The sequence below is a fragment of the Balaenoptera physalus genome, assembly GCF_965194825.1.
Source record: "Balaenoptera physalus genome assembly, chromosome: 5".
Lineage (NCBI taxonomy): Eukaryota > Metazoa > Chordata > Mammalia > Artiodactyla > Balaenopteridae > Balaenoptera > Balaenoptera physalus.
The window spans coordinates 62,588,919-62,613,009 of NC_138884.1; the positions used below are offsets into that span (position 1 = coordinate 62,588,919).

General features: G+C 37.4%; 1 protein-coding gene across 10 annotated transcripts in view; it reads right to left on the minus strand.

Moving 5' to 3' along the window:
- Positions 1 to 8,953: 8,953 nt before the first annotated feature.
- The window catches only part of RUFY3 (RUN and FYVE domain containing 3), an 89,379-nt gene continuing 74,241 nt past the window's right edge, over positions 8,954 to 24,091 (minus strand). For 6 of the 10 annotated variants that reach the window (XM_082463775.1, XM_082463773.1, XM_082463777.1 and 3 more), the window contains 8 exons: positions 23,456 to 23,623; positions 22,848 to 22,945; positions 18,562 to 18,681; positions 17,381 to 17,480; positions 15,658 to 15,722; positions 13,095 to 13,122; positions 12,255 to 12,323; positions 8,954 to 10,398 (listed from right to left, as the gene is read on the minus strand). In XM_082463775.1, the coding sequence (XP_082319901.1) occupies positions 10,255 to 10,398; positions 12,255 to 12,323; positions 13,095 to 13,122; positions 15,658 to 15,722; positions 17,381 to 17,480; positions 18,562 to 18,681; positions 22,848 to 22,945; positions 23,456 to 23,623 (792 nt within the window). In that variant the 3' untranslated portion in view covers positions 8,954 to 10,254. Of the gene's footprint in view, positions 10,399 to 12,254; positions 12,324 to 13,094; positions 13,123 to 15,657; positions 15,723 to 17,380; positions 17,481 to 17,883; positions 18,702 to 22,847; positions 22,946 to 23,455; positions 23,624 to 24,091 lie in introns of those variants that run through there. The other 4 variants (XM_082463776.1, XM_082463779.1, XR_014264267.1 and 1 more) reach the window with 4 other exon arrangements.

Genomic DNA, 24,091 nt, shown 5'->3' on the forward strand with positions numbered 1-24,091 from the left:
TGTATTTTCATATGTGGTTGAATGTATTGAGCTATAAGAACTGGTGTCTATAGCTGTATGAGCTACTAGAATGCGATCTTTTCTTTCTCCCTCTAGCAGTAGGTCTGTGGAAAAAAATCTGTAGTGTTGATTAGGATTGGGGTTGGTGAGGAGTTAATTCATTTGCAATTACTTTATTTTAAACCTAATGAGGGACTTCCGTGGTGGTCCAGTGGTTAACACTTCGTGCTCCCAATGCAGGGGGCCAGAGTTTGATCCCTGGTCAGGGAACTAGGTCCCACATGCCACAACTACAGGCCCGGTGCAGACAAATAAATAAATACGTTAAAAAAAAAAAAAAAGCTAAAACTTTCCCTTGCACATCTCTGTGAAAAGAATGAGAGCAAAGCATTAAGATATTATGTGGTGGGTAAGCTTGAAGGGTGTATCTTCTTGTCACACTAGTGGCCAAGTTCTCAGAAAAAAGGTGGGCATCCTTGGGAAGTCATCCTACGAATTCATATACTTTCCTGTACTTCCTTTAGTAGGTTATTGCTCATAATTTACGTTAGTAAATGAATAATTGCTGACAAGGCAAATGTAGTTACTAGAAAGGGAAGAAAAACAGATAATAGAATGAAAGTATTCTTTTATTTTTATCCAATCTAAAGACATACTTCTCCCTCTTGAAATTTGACAAGACTGGATTATGCATCATCATTTGCTATTGCAAGAAATAATGACAGTGAATTCTGCTCTTCTCTTTGGGTCCTCTTTGTCTTTATAATTTCCTTTGTGGTAAAGCTCTCAGAAATAGTGGGATTGGATATGTCCAGGTTACCCGTATCCTGCTTTGGCTAGCTCAAAAGAATTGCAAGGAAAGACACATACGGAGCATGTAGATACCAAGGAGAAGATTGTTGAAGATTGTGATCTGATCTGATACACTCACTTTTGCCAGAGAATTAAGCAGAACCATTTTGTGCTTGTCTTTCTACGTCTGGGTGAGACGCTTCTGCCAGGTGGCGAGGGAGGCTGAATGCTGTGGAGCAGTAGGCTGTAAATCCTTCTCACTTCTGTGGTGTGGAGAGAAAGAAGCAGGAGAAAGCCACTTCCATCTAGGTGACACTTTGAGGCAGTGACCCTGCTTATTATTAGTTAACATGCCCTATTGGCATCCTCTGCCCGGAACAGTCCCTTAGCAGATTCTCACTTGGAGATTTTTCTCTGGATTACATCTTGATCATTTTATAATTTAAAACATTCCATTATTTTGAGAGTTTTCCCTAAATTATGTGAAAGGGTTCACATTCAATTGATAGGACCTGTATTATAGAGTAGAATGGTATATCTCAGCAGTAAAGTGCCTAAGTTCCAGGGCTTTGAAAAAAAAAAAATTGCTCTAATGTAGTAGGAATACATTTTTCCTGCCTGAATTCAGCAGATCAGAAAATAAATCTCTGAAGTTTGTACGAAGGGAATAAAGCTGCTACAAACATTTGTGTGTAGGTTTTTGTGTATACATAAGATTTCAACTCATTTGGGTAAATACCAAGGAGTGTGATTGCTGGATCATATGGTAAGACTATGTTTAGTTTTGTAAGAACCTGCCAAACTGTCTTCCAAGATGGCTGAACCATTTAGCATTTCTACCAGCAAAGAATGAGAGTTCCTGTAGCAACTCATCCTTGCCAGCATTTGGTGGTGTCAGTGTTTTGAATTTTAGCTGTTCTAATAGGTGTGTAGTGATACTTAGTTTTAATTCGCAGTTCCATAATGTGCAAGATGTTGACATCTGTATATATTTGCATCAGCATATTGTCTTTGGTGAGGTGTGCAGATCTTTTGCCTAGTTTTTTTAGTTGGGTGGTTTTCTTACTGAATTTCAGGAAGAGGATATAGGAAGGTTTAATTTGGTTCTTAAATTAAGAACCAAATTAAGAACCTTGATGATACGAAAATAAATAGAATAATTTTAAAATTTTGTGGTTTCTTTGAAGGAAATAAAATTCAAGAGATATGAAGGGCTATACAGTGAGCAGTTTCCTTCCCATCCTACACTTCAGCCACTTAGTTCCCCTTCTCAGGCAACCCTGTCATCAGTTTCTAATGTAAACTTCCAGTGATTTTACTGTATGGATAAGCAAATATTAATAGGCATTTTCATTTATTTTAAAAATATAAATTATAGCATACTATGCATACTATTCTGTACATTTCTTCCCATTTAATTACATCCTAAATATTTTATATCAGTATATAAAATCCTTTCTCATTTTTTAAAATGTACAGTGTGGGTGTATTTAATTTAACCTGTCCTTACTGATGAAGGTGTAAATTGTTTCCAGTCTTTTGCTGTTATACTGCTGAAATGAATTACCTTGTATAAATTTGTATCATTTTGTACATGCATAAATTTCTCTGTAGGATAAATGATCAGAGTATGTGCACTTGTAATTTATATCTAAAATTCAGTTGATATCTATAATTTGTTTTTCCTTAGTTTGCACCAGCAATGCAATGCAAGTGTCCATTTCCCCATAGCCCCCCAACACAGTGTATTAGCAATCTGTTCTTTGCCAATCTGCCAAGGTTAAAAAAAAAACACAGAATGGTATTCTCTTATGATGGAGCATTTCTTCATGTTTAAGGGGTTTTGGGATTTTTTTCCTATAAATTTGTCTTCATATCCTCTCCCCATTTTTCTTTTTCTCTTATAATCCCCCTCTACTTATCCTCATTAATTTTAAAGCAAATTCAAGACAGCATCATTTTATCTGGATATATTTCAGTGCACATCTCTCTTAAAAAAGGACTTAAAAAAGTACCATCATTCCTAAAAATACTAATTTCTTATCAAATATCTATATGAAATGTCATTTTAAAAAAGTATATTTGAATCATGATCTGAACAACAGTCCACACATTGCAATGGTTATTATGTCCCTTTTTTCCCTTGCAACATGTTTTAATAAAAAAATTCAAGTATCTGGAAAAGTTGGATTAAAAACATGCCTATACCTACCACCTAGATTCTACAAGTAACATTTTGCCATATTTTCTTCATCATGCATCTATGCACCCATCAGTCTTTTTCTTTATGTGTGTCAAAGTTGTAGACATTTATACTTGAATCTTAAGCTTTGTGGCATCCATATCATTAAGTAGACTTCTTGTTCTTGACGTAAAATTTACAGTGAATTGAACAAATACTAATTTGATGAGTTTTGACATACTGTGTAACCCAAACCCCTTACAAGCTATGGAACATTTCCATCACATCAGAAAATTTCTGTAGTCAATTCCTGCACCTCTCCCATCCCTTCTTATTAGGATTTTGTCTTCACCATAGATTAGTTTGGCCTATTCTAGAACTTCATAGAAATGGAATCAGTATGTATTATTGTGTAAATTTCTTCCTCTCAGCATGTGTTGAGATTCATCTATGTGTTTTGGCTCTTTGTTCCTTTTCATTGTTGAGTAGTATTCCATTGTATGAATATGCTACAGTTTAACCTTTCACTTGTCCAGTGAACAGCTTGTGGGCGCTGGGCTGTTTCCAGTTTTTGGCTATTATGAATAAAGTTGCTGTGAATATCCTGTGCAAGGCTTCTTGTGGACCCACATTTTAATTTCTTTGGGGTAAGTACTTAGTAGAATATCCTAAATTGCAAGGTTGATATATTTTTAATTTTACTAGAAATTGACATACGCTTTTCCAGAGTGGTCATCCTGTTTTAAACACCCACAAACAATATGAGAGTTCCAGTTGGTCCACATTCTCACCATCTGATGTTTTCAGCCTGTAATTTGAGCCATTCTGTATGTAGTGGTATTTCATTGTGGTTTTCATTTGCTCTCCCAATAAATGATGTTGAGCATATTTTCATAAGCTTATTGACCATTCAGATATCTTTAGTGAAATTGAAGTGCCTGTTTCTTATTTCTTTTAATCTTATGTTTCCCCTTCCATTTCTTTTTTCCCTTATTTGTTGAAGAAATGCAATAAACCTTTAGAGGTTTTCCACAAGCTGAGTTTCACTGATGGCCTTTCAGTGATGTTAAATGAGCACTTTTCTATTGTGTTTGGTCTTTTTCTTAATTAATTGGCTTAATTGGCGGGAGACCTTGCAATGAGCTGGGTTTAAATACCGCCCCCCCCATCCCCTGACAATTTGTCACTTTATTTGCTTATCATGGCAGAAATTGTTTTTATGTGGTAGATTTCTTAAATCTCCCCTTTTATGGCTTCTAGGTTCTGTGTCAGAATTAGGACATCCCAGTGAAATGATTTTGAAAGCACCTGGTGATAAAGCATGAACGTGTGTAGCCAAGGTAGACTCTAGAATATGGACAGCTCAGTGAAACCCACAATGATCACCAAGGTACATTTAAGAATAAGCTTTTCAAATGATCCAGATTAAATTTGAAGCCTGTGAAACTTCACAAGTATATTCAAAGACTTGTGATCCCAAAACATGCTTGGTTCTAACTGAAATAAAGAGGCTCTCAACCTTTCTGCCACTTGATGATGACATTTGGGAATAAAGACCAGAACTGAGAAACCAAGTTACTCAGAATTTCTGATAGGCTGGCTGTAATTCCATCCATTTTTTGTCCCCTCAAGAGAGCAAATGAGGGAATACAAGTGATAATAATGAGCTAATTTTTAACTTCTAATTTACAGGAGTAAACTATTTGTCATAGACCTTATAATTGAATATGAATGATCCTAATCTGCTGAAAAGCAGCAACCCAAAATGGCATGGTAGTACTGCTGCCTGGAAACTTGTTCAGTCTTTCTACCTCACTACGCATTGGAGTCCTGAGTCATCTCTCTTTACCAAGCTTAGTTATTAACTCAGGAATCTGACGTCCTCAGCACTGCTTACAGTTGGTCTCTGGTTCTATTTTTAACTATGTTTACATTTCAAGATGATATGCTGTCTTTGAATAAAGTTTGTCTTTTATTCTAGGTATAGAAACTGTGCTTGTCAGATACTTGATTTCTGATTTGGTAGATTGACATGCTTGCAAAAATCTCTTATACAAAAGTAATTAATGTGTTAACAACAAAATGAACTGTCCTCAGGAATGTTGAGAATAAAATAGAAGACCTCAATAATTGACAATCCCCAAGCTAAGAAATGTCTAAGAATCATTAAGATTTGACCTGGGAGAACATTTGTGGGGTTATTAGGCTAAGTTATTAGAAAGATGCTTTACTATATATCAAAACATGCCACTTACTTCTGAAATATAATTCTTTAAAAAGGGCTACATTTTCTCTTGGGCAAAGCTTAAGTGAGGCTGTAATATAGGCGGGGGCCCTGAGAGTTACTTCAAAATCATTAGGCCATACCTGGAGTCCTTTTACAGAATGGTTAAATTCCCTTTAAGAGTTTCATCATACATTTTTTTTTTCCGACTTTCACTATTTTTTATTACTAGGTGTTTTTTTTTTTCCCATTAAATTTTTTTAAAAAATTGAAGTATAGTTGATTTACAATGTTGTGTTAGTTTCAGGCGTACAGCAAAGTGATTCAGTTATACATATCTATATCTGTTCTTTTTCAGATTCTTTTCCCATATAGGTTATTAGAAAGTACTGAGTATAGTTCCATGTGCTATAAAGTAGGTCCTTGTTGGTTATCTATTTTATACATAGCAGTGTATATATGTTAATCCCAAACTCCTAATTTATTCCTCTCCACTGCTTTCCCCTTTGGTAACCATAAGTTTGTTTTCTCTGTCTGTGGGTCTATTTCTATTTTGTATATGTTAATTTGTATCATTTTTTTTTTTTTTTTTTAGATTCTACTAATAAGTGATATATATTTGTCGTTGTCTGGCTTACTTCACTCAGTTTGATAAACTCTAGGACCATACATGTTGCTGCAGATGGCATTATTTCATTCTTTTCTATAGCTGAGTAATATTCCATTCTTTATCCATTCATTGATGGACATTTAGGTTGCTTCCATGTCTTGGCTATTGTAAATAGTGCTGCAGTGAACATTGGGGTGCATGTATCTTTTCAAATTATCATCATACGTTTTTATAACTTGACTGTAAATAATGAATGAACCAAGGACGTTGTGCTGAGCTATAAATCTGATTTAAAATCCTCACGCTGAGGAAAATTCTCAGATTCTATTTGGAAATAAACTGCATTTAGGGAGTTTAGTCAAATTCTATTAGGTCAGACCTGTAGTTGTTTTGAGTATGAAAGCACAATTTTTTAAATTTAAATAAACTATTTCAAAATAGCTTGAGATATACAAAAATGTTGCAAAAGTAGTAGAATTCCTAAGACTACCTCACCCAATTTCCCTACTGTTTACATCTTACATTGCTACAATATATTTGTCACAACTAACTTTAGTACATAACCATTAACTAAATTCCAGACTTCATTCAGATTTTATTAGCTTTTCCCTAATATCTTTCATTCCAGGATCCCACATTACATTAGTCTTCGTGTCTCCTTAACCTCAGTCTTTCTTGTTTTTGATGACCTGGTAATTTTAAGGAGTACTGGTCAGATATTTTGTTGTATGTCCCTCAATTGGAGTTTTCTGAGGTTTTTCTCATGTCTAGACTGGGGTTATTGGTTTTGCAGAGAACGAATACAAAGGTGTCATTCTCACTGCATTCATCTTATCAAGGATTCATGTTCTCAACATGACTTATCACTGACCATGTGAATTTTGATCACCTGACCAAAATAGTGTCTCCTAGGTTACTATAAAGTTACTTTTTTCTCTTTCTATAGTTTCCTTTCTCGAAGTTACTAAGCACAGCCCACATTCAAGAGGTGGGGAGGTAAGCTCCACTTACCTGAAAGAATAGCTATGTAAATTATTTGGAATTTTTCTGTATAGGAGAGATGACATTTTTTCACCATTTATTTAATCCTTTATATTAATATGGACTTGTAGGTATTTTATCCTCTGGGTAATAATCCTATTCTACGTTATTCTCACATTTTTTCAGCTTTACCCATTGGGAGCTTTTAGCTTGTTCCTGTATCCCTTTGAGAATCAGCCATTTCTCCAAGGGGTCCTGGTTCCTTTTATTGGAGAATGATATTAGAAACCAAGATTTGGTTTCTAATGAAAGATTGGGCATTGGGTGTGCCCAGTGCTACTGGGGTGTCGACTTCCAGACCCTCTCAGCAGATGGGGCTTTATGTCTGTGTACCAACCCATATACACATACATATCTATTTTCTGTATCCGACTGGAAAGCATGGTATTTTAAAAATCGTGGTAAAATATACATAACAAACTTTACCATTTTAATCATTTTTAAGTGTACATTTTTGTGGCATTAAGTACATTCATATTGTGTAAACACCACCACTACCATCCATCACCAGAACTTTTTCATCTTCCCCCAACTGAAACTCTGTATCCATTTCCCCCTTCCCCAAGTCCTTGGTAACCACCATTTTACTTCATCTCTGCCATTCTACTGTCTATGAATTTGACTGCTCTAGGCACTTCAAACAAGTGGAAACCTATTTGTCCTTTTGTGACTGGCTTATCTCACTTATGTCCTCAAGGTTCATCCATGTTGTAGTCTGTGTCAGAATTTCCTTCCTTTTTAAGGCTGAATAATACTCCCTTATATGTATCTGTCACATTTTGTTTATCCATTCATCAGTCAATGGACACTTGGGTTGCTTCACCTTTTGGCTATTGTGAATAATGCTGCTATGAATGTGGGTGTATGAATAATTGGTTCGAGTCCCTGTTTTCATTTCTGGGTATATACCCAGAAGTGGAATTGCTGTATTATATGGAACTTTTCTTTATGAACCAACCATGATACTGTATTCCACAGTGGCTGTAACACTTTACATTGCCACCAACAGTGCACAGGGGTTCCAATTTCTCCACAAGTTTTTAATTTTGATGAAGCCCAACCTATTTTTTCTTATGTTGCCTGTGCTTTTGGTGTCTTATCCAAGAAATTGCTACCAAATCCAGTGTCATGAATCTTTCTCTCCTCTATGTTTTCTTCTAAGAGTTTTATAGTTCTAGCCCTTATGTTCAGATCTTTGATCCATTTCTAGTTAATTTTGTATATGTTTTAAAGGTCCCTCTTAATATTTTTGGCATGTGGATATCCAGTTTTTCCAACATCAGTTTTGAAAATACTTTCCTTTCCTCATTGAATAGTCCTGGCACCCTTGTCAAAAATAATTTGACCATATATGTGAGGGTTTATGTCTATGCTCTCTATTCGATTGGTCACTACGTCTGCCTTTATGCCAGTACCATACTGTTTTGATCACTGTAGCTTTGTAGTAAGTTTTGAAATCAGGAAGTGTGAGAGACATTCAACTTTGTTCTTTTTCAAGATTGTTTTGGCTATTTAGGCATCCCTTGAGGTTCTACAGGAATGCTTCTATTTCTGCCAAAAATATTGGGATTTTTGATAGAGATTACATTGAATCTGTAGATGGTTTTGGGTAGTATTGGCAATGTTTTGTAGTTTTCAGTGTACAAGTCTTTTGCCTCTGTGGTTAAGTTTATTCCTAAGTATGTTATTCTTGGTGATGCTAAATGGTGGAAAGCACAATTTTTAAGGAAGAAAGGCCTAACATTAAGTCGAGGTATTCATGACTTGGTCCCCTTGCTTTTGTGGGCAGCTGCACTAATAACAGATCTTTGGAGCTTTGTTTTATTTAAAAAAAAAAAACCGAAATGCTATATAGCTTATGTGCATTTCAAAATCAAATCTCAAGTGGCTAATTACTTATTCCTCCTTACATTCCATGTGGCCTCTTTTCAATTTAATTCAAAATTAATTATAAAATAACTTTTGCTAATTCAGGATAATTCCCCACATTATCTGTAGCACTTAGAACAGTGCTGGCACATATATGTGGTAAAAAATAAGGAGAATGAAGAATCACAAGAAATAAATATTTAAAGGGAAAAAAATGACAATCAACAAACGAGGCTAGAATTATTAGATTTTATTTTTCCCTAGTACTCTTAAAACTCAGCTTCACCAAGTAACAGGTCAGACTTCTGCAGTAACAACTCTTTTCTGGGCTGTAACCCTTTTCAGGAGACAGAATTTATCAAATATGGTTCCAGGATGTTTCCACCCCATAATTCTAAGCCACTTACAGAATCATATCTTCTTAGGTCTTAACTGGAATCAAACAATCTAGACACATGTAACATAATCAAAAGAGCATAAACCATTTCTTTTCCTTCCCCTGCTGAATACACTTCCCTCTTTTTCCCCAAAGGGTTTGTTACTAAGAGATGTTGAAGTATCTTACTTTCCAAGAAACCTGTCTACCAGTTCTGAATCTGAGCCTGGACTAAGGGATCTCTTATTCACAAAAGAATTTAATAAATATTCTAAGCTAATTATTCTCAGCCAAGACAAATTAAATTTGTTTGTTTTACTTTACACCTGACATAGCTTTGCTTCAGTACGTCCTACTTGCAAAAGTCAAACGCTATCTTTAAAACCCCTTATAATTTCCATGACTGAGAGGAAAGAGGGAGTGGGGAAGAGCTGGCTTGTTGTGTAGTAGGGGATTCTGAAAAGGGCAGATATTTAGTTTTGAAGTCACTAAGTGGAAAAACAGCAAATGTTCTTCCTCCTTATTCTGATAATAAAAACACATTTAGGCCAGAACTAGAAAATTCTGGTCCTAAAACTATAATATATTATAATAGTTTTAAGTACATTCAAAATTTATATTACTCTTTAACTTCTTTTCCCTGAGTTTGGGTTCACAGTTTGGTAGAGATACTTTAAAGAAGAGGTAGTTAGTGGGGGTAAAGAAGAAATAATGTTTGTGTCTAGCAGCATCTGGGAAAATATGTAACATCTGTCATTTCAATCTCAGTTAACAATTATCTTTTCCTCTTGAATCTGAAAATGTAACAGAGGGATGATCGTTTTCCTTTTTTTTCTTATCCGCCAAGGACCCTCTCTCCTATAACATCCACCCCAGTAGTATTATCACTATTCATAAAAATGAACAGCCCTTCCAAACGCTCCAAAGTGGGGTTGTTTAGATTTAGCAGAGAGAGGCTCAACTGAGTAACTTTTATTCATACAGTCATTAGAGAAAATGAGCAGAATTCCAGCACTGCCAACCACTGCCTTTTCTCCCTGGACCTGGTTTATTTAAATCATTCCTGTCAATTCTTGAGTTGATTCTAAAGTCTGGGCTCTAGGGGATCCTGACATCTAACACAGGTAGAGACATTTTGGTCCAGATCTCAGCCTCCAGTCTTACAATGGGCTGCTGGAATATTGTTTCATCAGATGCTCATGACAGGGATTGCAAACTTGCTCAGGCTTGATACTTGAAGGAAGAGGCAGTTCGTTTGTTGAGCAGGCATTACAGAAGGTTCCTCTGCAGTTCTTACACACATTCTACAAGGAGAAGGGGAGGTCAGGTGGGTAACAGAAGAGCAGGGCATAAGGATGCATGGGATATAAGAGGCCAAATATGATTGATAGATGCTCAATGTCTAGTAAAATACTGGCTGAATGTGTGCTGTGTGCCACACAGTATCTAACTAAACAATCTGTCTACAAAGAAGCATACAGTCTAGTTCTTAGATCTAAATGAAGAGAAGCATTTCCACAGAATGCAAATGAACAGATAATACAATAATTATTTATCTTTAGAATATATACTTTCATTTATATTCACCTTTAGGTGGGCTAATTCTAAAATTAGTTTGCAATTACCCAAGCATATTTCAAATAAGGCAGGCAGTGACCTAGCCATGGGTAGGGTTGGGTAACTGACGTAAGATTAAAAACTTTGCTGAGCATGAACTGAAAGTATAATTTCTAATACACTGATGTGCTCAATGCTTTCCTGTGATGCTCTACAAGCACATCCTTTGGGGTTATCAGTGCAGCAGGAGCACAGCTTCCTGCATCCTTTTTATTGGGAAGTTAGTCTCTTTATTAAGCATTTTGAGTCTTCAGTGGCCAAACTGTGGGACAGCATGTGGGTCATTATGGCAATGCCACTGGTAAAGCTGTGATAGGTTGGTGCACACATAGCTCCAAGGGTCCCTATTTAAAGGCTGTGAAGAATGACTTCCCCCATAAATAATGCTTCTTTTCCCCAAACAATTCATCTTCCTGAGGGTGCAGCAGAGGTAGGGGGGTCATTTTTATTTGAAAGCCTGGGAGGAATCTTCCTCTGACATATTGCAGTTAGTTTGCATGGCTTAGAAAAGAAAAGCCAGAATTAGATTAGCAGCTTCTTCTGTTTGGGAACACATTTCTCTAATTACAACTTCCAATTCCATAAAGGCAGTTCATCTTTATCTGCTTCTGCTAATTTAAGACTAGGTCATACTACAATTTTGCTTGTTAAAATTTAGCAGGATCACAAATGGTGGCACGCAGGTTGTAACCCAGAATTTGGGCACGTTTCCTTCTCTTCTAAGCACTTGTTTCTGACATTCATTTGTCCATAACATTTCTTGAGCATCTACTATGAACTGGGTACCATATTAGATGCTGGGCGATCCTACTGTGAGCAAGGCACAGCTATGGCTGTCAAAGACACTTACTTTTCCTGCATGCTTCCTTCACCCTGCTGACTCTAGGATAACAAGCTGGGTAGGAGTTTAGGCAGAGACCCTTGAGGATCCAACGGGAGAACAAGTGATTTGGTGGAGAAAGAGCTCATTTCCCTCTCAGAGGCTGTTTCCCCAAATAATTCAAAGAACCAAAGAACACCCCCCCCCGACCCCGCCCCAACCTATCTTCTCTGTTCTAAGCAGGATGGAGTACTGGAAGGAGTATAGACTTTGGAGCCAAAGTCAGGTTGCATCTGGGCTTTCAGTAACTGGGATAATGCACTTGACACCTCTGAGCCCCAGGTTCTTTATAAAATGATGGCACAAAGGACACAAGCTTAACAAGAACAAGGACTTGGGACTCGGTCTACATTTTGTTCATTACTCGTTCTCCGGCACGTGGAATAGTACATTCTGCATAGTAGGCACTCAATAAATATTTACTTATAAATTTATGGTTGTTTTAAATTACTTATATAGTTAATTTGTATTTAATATTTTAATGGGGACTTACTAACATGACTTAACGGGACTGAAAAAAAATAGGTACACACTAAATGCTTGCTCCTTTTGCTTTTCTCCCCACTCTCTGCATTCTATACAGCGAAGTCCCTATCGTGAGAAGCGGCTAGTGGTGCAGTGGGCGTCCCTGTGAAGTACCTGTTCATTTCTCACCACTGTTACCTTTGTTAGGCTGCAGTCTTCCTGGCACAGCTGACACGTCTGTGGCTTTTCAGAGGGCAGCGGCTGTTCCTAAACCACACAGTGAGCCAGTTAGTTTCCCTTAGCCCCGGAAATACCAGCATTTTCAGAATATGCATTTTTTAGTTACAAAATTAATATAATCACACTACAGGCTATCTGGAAACTAGAAAAACAAATTACATATAGTCTCATCACCTTATATACAACTCTGATAATCCTATCATTATCCTTGGTGCTCTTTTTAATTTTTATAATAAAGTAACATGTGATTTTATCTATATAAAGAAAATTCATGTATATAAATGTAAAAAGCTAAAAAAAAGAAAGCCCCATCCCTCGTCTTATTCTATCACCAAGAATGGAGGGAGTAGGCTTCATTTTATCCTAATAGATAGATGACAGCAGTGACTCAGACATAGTAGCATTTACCAGTTTTCTCATGGAGTTGTCATCTACCACTATATTTGTAAATATTTGGTTATTTCTAAGTGATCAAGAAGTATTTTTTCTCTTTATTTTATGTAAGAGAAGACTAAGGAAAAGGGAGGTACAGTGAGCTCTCAGGTCCCGCGGTATGTCAAAGAGAACCTCAGATAGGAAGTTAAGAGCTGCTGTTTACTTAGTAAATCGCTCAAAACTGTGCTACTTCCTGTGAGCGTTTCAGCCAAATGCATGTTTGTTTAGGATATTATTAAAAGGATGGGACGCAGAGGCCTGTATGCATTCGTCTACCTCTCTTGCTGCCTTGTTTACAGCTAGGCATGGTCCAGCCAACTATTTAATTTATACAAGATGTTTTAGGACGGGAGACTCAGTTACCTGTTCATTCACAGGGTGAGACTGCAGCCTACAATGGGAAAGTAAAAACAGTAACTAATAGCAACATATTTCCTTTTTCATCATTTCAAAAGCACAGAAAAAGCAATACCATGGTTCTTTTATGTTGCTGAGACCAAAGTAATTATTAATGTTGACCTCCAAGGAGAGGAAATTTTGGTTGTTAAATCTATTACTAGAATATGATCCTACATTATGCTAGTAGATTCCTGGTTAAAAATAGATTGGAGTTACATTTTGTTTCCTTTTTACTACCAAGAAAATAGTGGTTATGTTTCCCAACCTGCAAAACGTCAATGGCCAAGGCCATACATTTTAATAGCTTTTTTCCTGTCCAATATTATGGAAACCTACCCATTATCATATGTCATGTATTAGTCCCTTCTCCCATGTACCCATTCAGATTGAAATATTGCTTCATGATACCAGCTGAGCTAACCCCAATTTTCCCAACTTGGAACAGAACTTATACAAGAGGAGAAGCAAAGCCTCCTCCTCAGCAAAGCCTCAGCTCTGGGGAAAATGGACCACAGAACTACAATGGTTCCAATTCTCTTTGGTTGAGTGGCAGTGTGACCATCAGTGTTACCAGGTTTTCAGCTGTTCTTTGGACCACAATCCCAGGAAACCTCGGTATGTTTTAGGATTGCAGTTCTGGCCAGGATAGGCCCTGGAAGCAGCTATTATATAGTGCAGAGACAAAGGGCTTAAAAACAGAAGACATGATAAGGAGAGGCAACTTGGGCCTCTCTGTGGGCCTCAATTTTCTCATCTGTAAAGTAGGAATGGATGATTAAACTTTTGTAAGGAGAATTAAATTTGTAAGGAGATAATGAATGTGACACACTTTTTAAGCTGCAGAGCACAATACAAATATAAAAGGTAGTATACTTGTCCCTCCCTATCATCAGGTTCCGCATCTGTGGTGGGTTAAATCCCCAGATGAGCAACCCACAGATACAGAGAGCCCATTATATTCATTGTACTAGGCCATTTTATGTAAGGGACTTGAGCATCCATGGATTTTGGTATCTGAAGGGGCTCCTGGCACCCTGGATACCAAGGGACGACTGTATTGTCTTGTATTCCCAAGGCCTAAAATCAGAACCTGGCATGTAAGACCCTCTTGAATGTAAATGACTTGATTTTAGTCTGGAACGAGGCTGACTCTGAAAGGCCCGTTTGAGCCCTGGTTAATTTTATGGTCTAATTCCTTCCCATGGCCCATGCTGATCTATAATGTTAGATGGACTGTAGTTTAATAAGGCTGGTCCTGGATCAGACCATGTTCTCTTTGGGAGTGAACTTAAAGGTACTGGAATCATTCTGGCCTTGGAGGTGAGGAATAGCTGTTTAGGCTAAGTACCTGCAAAATCAGCCTACTGTTGGACTGTGTGATTTATCTTCCTCAGCAGCTAGTTTTGCTCCAGATGACACCCTATCTCATTCTTAAGGCATTAAAGGCTGGACAGGTACAGCTGCCAAAAATGTATACTGTATAGGTCTCTCAAAATCCCTCTGTGGTATCTTTCCTTGATAATAATCTATTTTTGTTGTTGTCATTATAATAGACTTTAATTTTTAGAGCACTGTTAGGTTCACAGCAAAGCTGAGCAGAAAGGACACAGATTTCTCATATATTCTGTTGGACTTCCCACCCTCCCGCCATTATCAACATTCCACACCCGAGTGGTACCTGATGTTACAGTCATTGAACCTAAACTGACACATCATAAGTCATAGTTTACCTTAGGGTTCGCTCTTGGTGGTGTACATTCTGTGGGTTTGGGCACATGTATAATGACATGTATCTATCATTATAGTGTCATACAGAGTATTCTCACTGCCCTACAAAATCAGATTCATCCATCCACATCCTCTAAGCCCTGGCAATCACTATCTCCATGGTTTTGCCTTTTCCAGAATGTCACATAGTTGGACCTTCTTCATTTTTTAATACAGTGGCAGTATGTAATGTTTTGTTGTTAAAATAATTGTTAAAAGTCAGCTTCCTTGGAATGATCCCGTGTTCTTCGTTGCGGGGAAATGAGATGAAGAGTTAAGAAAAAGGAATAAAGCAAAACTGTTTTTCTCCTTAAGAGACAAAAAGTAAGGGAAATTAGAGTATTTATTTGAAACATAGCTGCCTTTCACTTAGCACTTAGGCGGAAACAAGTCACGCCCATGTACATTTAAGAACCTAGGAAATGCTATGGTTTGTGCTTGTTTACTTGTCCCACTGATCCAGTAAAGATTAGATTAGACATAATCTTTTAAGTGATAGTTTGGGGATTAACCAGGGAAGAATCAGAGGACAGCTTGATCACCTTTCTTTCTTTCTTCTGGAATGGACTAAATGGGTTTGGTTTAATATGCGTTATCTGGCTTGTTATTTATTCACTCCCCCTTCAAAATGTCTTTCTGGAATATTAATATTACAAGTCAGTGTCTGGTCTGTGTCATTGCCAATGTATATCAAAAGCTCCCTTTTTCCCACCACCCCAAAATAGCTTTATATCTTAGTTAATACTTTATTAATAAACACCTGTGGCTTTCTTCCAGGGGCTTTTTTAGTTTAACATTTTCCTCTTGAATTTTGTGCTTCCCATCCTGCCAAAAGAAAACAGCCCAGTTTATTAATTATTCAGACTGCTAAACAATGATGATGCTGCAGACATTTTCTTCTATATTGTCTTAGCTTGGGTATAAAGCTAAGCAGCTTTTTTTTTTTTTTAATTAGGGAAGGAGTTTAACTTTCGAGATATTTTCCATCATTCTTTGTTCCAAATAGTTTCTTAACAAATGATTCTGATAGGGTTTGCCACAAATGATTTTCAGAGTAGATATTTTCTTTAATGCTTGAGACTCAAATGAAATTCAGAATGTATCCTATTTACTTACAAAGTGGCTTCAAGGTATCAGTTACTTCTTAGAAAAAAAAAAAGAAACAAAAACATACACACACACAAACCCCCAGTTGAGCTCTGGACAGTTAGTGAAACCGAGCATGGCCATATCCAGCAGACTGTGTAATCCTCTAGACACTCAGTCAAGTAGTTGCCTCAGTATCATGACAACTTCTATAGCCTATACAACTCGAGGAGTTTTCTACTCTGAAGGACCAATGGAAAATTCCAAACTGCATTTCTACCAATGCCGCTATGCCCTGCCTGGGCAGTTTTGGGGGGACAAATTCTTCCTGTGGCACAAACACTGCTGTCTGCCTTGAACTCCTTGCCCATCAGCCTCTAAAAGGAGAATGTACGTTCTCAGACCACTCCTGGAAAGGCTTGCACTGCATGGCGATTCAAGATTGAGACATCTAAGGCCTCACGGGAAAAACAGGATAAGATAGGCCAAGATTTTAAGTAAATCTCTGTAAGCCCTTATACGTAGATTTTATGTTCACTAAACTAAGATAATAAAGACAGCCTGCTACAGAGAGAATGGTTCTTTGCACATGTTACATTAGAGGTGTAATAAATTTCCGTTTACCACTTTTCTACTCTCCAGCAAATTAGCAGCTCACTCTCTAGAAATTTTAAAAAGCTTATGAATTTGTCCTGCTTTGTTATATATAATATTTACAAAGAAGGTGATTTTTTCCCTGTATTTGTCATTGACAGAAAAAGTATTTCATGCTTTCCTGATTTTATTATTTGAAGAGAGTGGCTCGGTTTCCTGGGTCCCAGAGATGATCTTAATCCAGTGTTAGATCTCTCACCACTACAGGTTGCTGGAGGTCTCCTTCCTAACACTGTTCTGTAGAAGCTTCTACTCCTGGTCTTTAAACCACTCTATATTACCTTCCTTTCCCTGTGCCTAATTCCCTTTTTTTCTAATTTTCCCAAGAGAAGTACCTTGAGTATACTAAAATTGAAATCTTCATGACTTGAAAAAGGTGTACAGAAGCGAATCCACATTTAAGACAATTCTGTTAAAGGGGAATTCAGGGTTGGGGAGGGATGACTATACCATATTATTAAAAATATTAGATACTAAAATAATCCTACTTAACAAACTGAAAGGAATAAGATGGTCACTGGGAACTATGGTCATTAATCCCCTTTTCCAAATGAATTCAAGTTAGAGTGTCCCAGGGGCAGACTCAGAATCAAGCCTCCACGTGTTTACTCCAGCTCTCGCCTGCCACCTATGTACTCAAGGCCATAGCAATTAAGTATGTGTTCCATAAGAGAAAACTGTCCGGCCCCATCAAGGTAGCCTCTAAAAATTAAGTAAATAAACATGGGAATAACAAATATTACCGTTTTGGGTTCTGGCTTCTGGGAACCCTTTCCTGGGATGCTCTTGTTGTTTTGTAACCTTCTTTCTCTTTCCTGTTTTAGTTCTAACTCAAGCTGGTTCCTGGGATAGGTGGGAGAGAAAAATGATGAAAATCTGGATTTCTGTACTCCTAAAGAATGCCAAACCCTTTTCTTAGAGTTCAGTAATTAAGTTTCAATACTTGATTGATGAAAAGTATACCAGATATATATGGACAACCAGGTTTTAAAGCACTAAAATACAATACAATCAAACCAGTAACACTGAAATACATTTGACACGTTTAATCTTCCTTGGATGATTAAGAATGCACTTTCGGATCTCCCAGTGCCTGAGGGTCACGGCTCTGAATAGCAACATTTAATACTAACTCTTAATGAAAAGTTGTGGTCAACTGAATGACAACTAGTAAGATTTACTATAACTGAAAGACAGTATTTCTAAATTTTCAGCAAGATACAGTATGAAAGCACTAACACTGTAGTTCCATTACATATGAATTAGCTGCTCTCTCTTCACAGTTATGTAGTTAATCCCCAGTTACACCCTCAACCACTAGTATCCTTAGTAACTGTGTGCTTTTATATCCAACAGCAAAGTTCTATTTGTTTGAAGTCAGTGCCTTAGGCACAGAGTTGAGTCTCATTTGAGAGGCAGTATGGAAGAATGGTTAAGGGCTTGGAGTCAGAGAAATTGGCTTTTAAATTAGTGTTGCTACATATTAGCTTAACTGTGTGAATTTGGACAATTTAACCCCACTGAGCCTCAATTTCCTCTGAAGGTGGGGGTAATCAGATCACCTACAAATAGGGTTGATGGGAAGATGTTAGGAGAGAATGCATATGAAGTGCTTAGTAAAGTATTTGGCACATAGTAAGAATTCAGGAAATCCTGTTATTATTAGTGTTGTGTTGGCTATTCTCTTACTCCATCCTATTTACCTGGGATCTTGGGTTCTAATTTCCTAATTCTTTGATGGCAAAAGATGTTGACGAAATTTTGGGAATGCTTATGTATGTGAAGCGTTCTGAATTCTAATTCTGGAGAAAGGACATGGCAGGACAAAACAGACATGGCTTGATCAGGAGACCGCCCCTCTCTTGCTGTCTGGCCTTAGTACTTCCCATGACCACCCTGGCCGCTAAAGCCGCCCTTTCTTCACCGCTGCCTGGTGAGCTCCTCCACTTCCAGCTGCAGACTGTTGATCTTGTCTCCGAAGTCCTGCTTGAAGAGCCGGTTGTCCAATTCAGCAGACTGGCGGCCTCGCTCAGCCTGGCGCAATCTGGATGTGAGCCATATGAACTTGTGATAAAAAACACAAGCCATGGTGGGGAGGAAGACCAAGTTCAAAACACAAAATAAAACAACCCAAGGAAGAAGGCATGAAGAGACAGAGAGAGGAAAATAAACTTTGTAGGACATGGGAAGAAATTATGGGGGGAGAAAAGATGGAGAAGAAACAAATTCTTTTAAAAAAAGCAAGATGAAGGTGAACCAGGCAGAGGAATAGTTGATTTTCCATTTTTTTTTTATTCTAGTACTACAGTTTACAGCCATTAGATGATAAACAATAAAACATCACTTTTTAGAAAATCCATATCCAAAGCCAACCTCAAGTACATAGTAATTAAAGTTAAATCCACTTTTTTGTTTGTTTTTATTTCCTAATAGGTTTGGTACTTTATAATTTCTGTTTTACACTCATAACTGGAACTTGCAAATGGGCAACTACCTTCTTATATGTGGAATTAGAACATTTTCCTGGTCCCTTCCCTAAACCACAAATTATATTAAATCACTGGACACTATACATCAACCTTTACCCAGGCTTCGGGTTTTTAACATAATGAAAAGCCTTTGTTAAGAGTTTGGCTATCTCTTTCCTTTTCCATTTCTACCAACTGGCGCGTGAGTGTAAGTGGACAAACAATTCAGCACTGGGCCTGCGTAAGATTCCTGACCATATTCTCTGGAAGATTATGAATGTTTTCTCCCAAATACCCTATAACTTTGCACCTATAAAGAAGCATGTTCTAAGGTGAAATATCTGGGGCTCTCTGTAATAGAATTTGGGAGCATGCTACTATGCTACTATGTATAGTCTTTAAAATGTTTTATTTTGGTGTTTGAGCACTCCTTCCAAATGCTCATAGAAAAGGCAACTCATCACCACAAAAGGTTGATGAAGGTAAGAAGAGGTGCAAAATTATAAGAAATAAACTAGGTTCAAAAGCATAGGCTCTTCCATGAGGTTGGTCATAGGCTCTCTGACTTGACCTTGGTTCAAGTCTGCAAGGACCTATAAAAACACACATGACATCTATCTTACTCTCTTAATTCTGTTTTTTCCAAGAAGATGGTAAAGAATTTCAAGAGCTGGGAGCAAAGGGGTTATCTTTGTCCCCACTTAAGCAGCTGAAATGCTGCAAATCTACCAGAATAAGAAAAAACAGAAAAACAAAAACTTTGCCAAGACTTTTTGAAGGAATAAAGGCTTATGTAACTAACACCTGTTCCCCCAAATCAAAAGTCATTTTTTTTAAAAAATCAAAGTATTTATAGGATTATTACAAGGTAAGGCCTAGGAAGGGTCAGATCTGTGGTCACTTAGAAAAAGAAGCCCTGCTGATTATTGTTTATGAATACCTACTGGGAATCTTTATTTTTAGACTAAATAATAATAATGAATATAAGTTTATCATTTGTCTATTTCCTACTCTGAAATGGTTTTCTAATAGATTGTTATTCTCCTAGAAACTTAAGCAAATTCCCATCTGAACAAAAAGTAACAGAAACTCTTAAGTAAACATTGCCAGCAAGGAACAAGAGGCAGGAAACCATCACTCATGTCTATGCCTTGTTGCCTTTACTCCAAAAGGAAAAGCAGGATAGATGTGAAAAACGTGTAGCGTATTTTTTTTTTTTTAATAGGAGAGATGTGTTTTTATTAAAATTGTTCTCTCTGAGCTACCTAAATAGGAAGTGGAATTGCAGGAAAATGGCAGAGGCAGAAGATGACAAATATTAGGAGGGTTTTCCCAAGCTTCCACATTATTATGTTATCATAAGTTACCTAATCACTAACTTTATCTCTATGACTTTAAAGAAATGTAAGGATGCTGTTCCCCGCCCTCACCCCACTGCCCCCCACCAAAGTCACTGAGGCAAAATAGCTGCAAGCAATCTTGGTTACTGAGAGTAGAACTGTAGTGGAATACTAAGTACTTATCCTTGGCTTGGGGATTAGACCTAGATAACAAAAGTGAAAAGGGGTCATGGCCTAAGAGACACAGAACTACTTTAGAAGAGTCCAAGACCACGTGGCAGTCACCTCTAGTTCATTACATGGCAACGGCAGAACAGGCTCAATGACACAGACATCGTACCTAGAAACTGGTATTGTTGGGGACTGGGCTGTAAAGGCATCAGGCATCAGTCATATATGTACAGAGCTTCAATTCCCTAGGATGTTTTTTAATGGTGTGTTTATTTATTGGTCAACTCAGAAGTAATTTCTCAAAGTTTATTTGGTATTTAATTGGGAACTTATACTAAATTTTCTAACTCTGGGGAGAAAATAAAGAAGAAGAAAACACAGCCTATATATATATCAAACGGTTTTTTTTAAAAGTCCAGCAAATTCAAAGTCAATGTTTGGTGACATTTTATATAGAATCAGAGCATAAATGCAATAACTTTCAGATTTCTTCCTTTTACAATTAAGTCAGAGCATAAATGCAATAACTTTCAGATTTCTTCCTTTTACAATTAAGCTGTGATATCCAACTTGCGAGGTGACCAGCTGTAAAATGCCTAATGATGTTTTGGGATCAGTTTATTTGCTGCACTATTTAAGGTCTTTGCCTGTTTCACCAAATCCTTCTCACTATATTAATACAGTAAAAATAAAAATAAAAATGGGAGTGAAAGGGGAATGAGAAAATGAATAAATAGGAAAGACAAAAATAGCAAGAGAATAAGTCAGCTTAATAATACTTGAAGAGGTAAGTCATTATTTTAGTTCTGTCTGCTTTAAATGCCAAGCCAAAAATCCACTGAAAAATAATCTGACACATTTCAAAAACACAATTTATGAACACTAAAATTGATTTGTTAAATCATAAACATATAACTGCTATGAGCAAGCACTTAGATAACTTCCGAGATACACTGATACTTTTTCATTTTAGATCAGCCAAACCAGAGTTTTCAAGCTTATTTATTAATTTGCAATTAACTTTTGATTCAACAATAATATGCAGTGCTGTTCAGGACCCACCCTGGTCAAGAACCATCTGAATAAAAGAAGCCATCCATTCACCCTTTCATCCATGCATTTACTAAATGAATGCCTTGGACATTCAAGGCACTGTGACAGATCCAACAAGGGAACTTAAAGGATTAGTTAACTAACGTCAAGGAACTCACACTCTCATCAGAAGATACATATATAAAGGTTTATAAGGTAAGACAAAGTCAGAAGTGCTATAAGCAGTATGGATAGGTATGGATATAAGGCTATGGGAATTCCAACTAGTACAAATTGGCAGTTTACTTTTAGCTGAGAAGAAGTGTTAGAGGAAGCTTTGGGTAGGTGGCATTGAAGCCTGAACATAAAAAATGTATCTGAAGAACAAGGAAGTGGGAAGAGAAAGGGCATTTCTAATTGGTGAAACTATTAGGCAAGACATGGATGGGGAAAATGGGAAGCATGTCTAGTAAGTAGTTTAGTTTTGCTCAGGTGCAAGAAGGGTGATCAGTGGGTGTGAAGAGGTAGCAACACAGGCTGGCAACGCTTAATGACCATGGGTGCCGCGGCTCATTCAATCTTGAAGACTTAGCCATTTCTCTTGGCAGCTGAGTCATCAGGAAGAACATGGTGGCTTCAGACAGAAAGAGAAAAGAGTAGCATAGGGAGAAGATGTACTTTGGGCAGATTGAATTGTATGTACTGGTGGGAAATAGCTGGTCAGGGGATGAAAATGCAAGACTGGTCTCCAGATTGAGGACAGAGCGGGAGACCGACAGATCCAAGAGTTGTGGGCGGGATGTGACAGTAGAAGCTATAGAACTATTCAGGAGAAAGCAGAGAGAAAAAGGAGATGAGAGAGGAGGGAAAGGGGTTACAGTTATTAGAAGGGCCCTCAGTACCCCTCCATCACCTAGCACCAAAGTCTTCAAAGACTTGAGTGATGAACAGTAACAGAATCACAAACAGATTTAAAAGTCCTTTCATCCTTGTAAGTATCCCTCCTCTAACACATGACACTAAAATGGTTTTTAGTGACATCTTTAAAAAACACAAAATTTAACTGGCTTTCTTTCTACTTGCATGCCTGGTGTTAAGCTGGGAGATTCCCACATACTCTCTGCCAAATGCATAGCGCATTGTCTTCACGTCCAGGACTGAACGCCCTAAGTGTTTCACTAAAGAAACAGCACTTTTACCTTTGTTCAAGTTGTTTAATGGTAGCAGCCATCTGATTAGTCTTCTCTTCCAAGCGACTGTTTAGTTCACTTTTCTGTTTTACTCCTAAGTCTGAACTCTGTTATGGAAAAGAATTATGAGTGATGTTTATGTTTGCATATAACATAAAATCCTGCAACAAATCACACATACCTTTTGAACCTAATGGTAAGCGGGAACTAGAGAAATAGAAATGCTCATATATTTGCGTATCAGTTAATTACCAAATGTAGAAAAAAGCAAGAAGCAACATTTAAGATTGGTATTGTTATATGCAGTTTTATCTCAAAAATCAACATCGGAAAGTACCTCAATTTATCTCTATAACTCAGTTGGCAAGTTAGGCTGGAGAGTAGAAATTATCTTATAGGATAAAAAAGACCCTCTTGCCCAGTTACAGCGTGAAAAGTGGCCATGACTTTCCAGAACAGCAATACAGGATCCTAGGATAGACCGATTCCTGAAGTGGTTTATTGGTAGCTAGCCTCAAAATGAGATGTGACTCTTTCCTCTTATATTTAAAGTGTGATTCTAGAGAAGAAGAGGGGCAGCGGGAAGCCCTGGGATTTTAGAGAGCCGGTGAGCCTACCTGCAACTTAAAGGCAAGTTCATGCTTAAGAGCCCTGAGATCATCCAGCTGCTGCCGCAGAGACACCAGGGCATCCTGCTTCTCACAGACATCCTTCTCCAGCATCTTCATAGCCAGTTCCATCTCCTGTCTCATGCTGATCTGGATCTCCAGTTCTTTTTCAACATCCTGCCCCGAAAGGAAAACAAATTACTTATTCTCTCTTTCCTCAACTAAGTGCAAACCACAAAATTCCACAGGACAAGGTAGACCAAAACTCTCAGGTCTGAAGTCTGGCAAAACGGCTATAAGCTATCATTCAATACAGAGACATTAACAAAAAGAAGAATAATAATTAGGATAATTAGAGTACCATTTACTCAATAATTTACAAATCTGAAAAACTCGGTAGGCCAAACATAGTGCTATCTAATATGTCTAAAATACACACATACTTGAGTCACTTCATTAGATATTAAAACAACTGATGTCATATCTTATTACAGAAATATATATTAAGTGTTACAGCAGCCAGCACAAAATGAAGCAGTTGGAATTCTCTTCATTTGGAGGCTGTTGACATTTTCAAGAGCCCAGGGAACCCAAAAGATAATTTGGGTCCCCAAGGTAACATCTCAGTTACAGGGAATGGTCAAT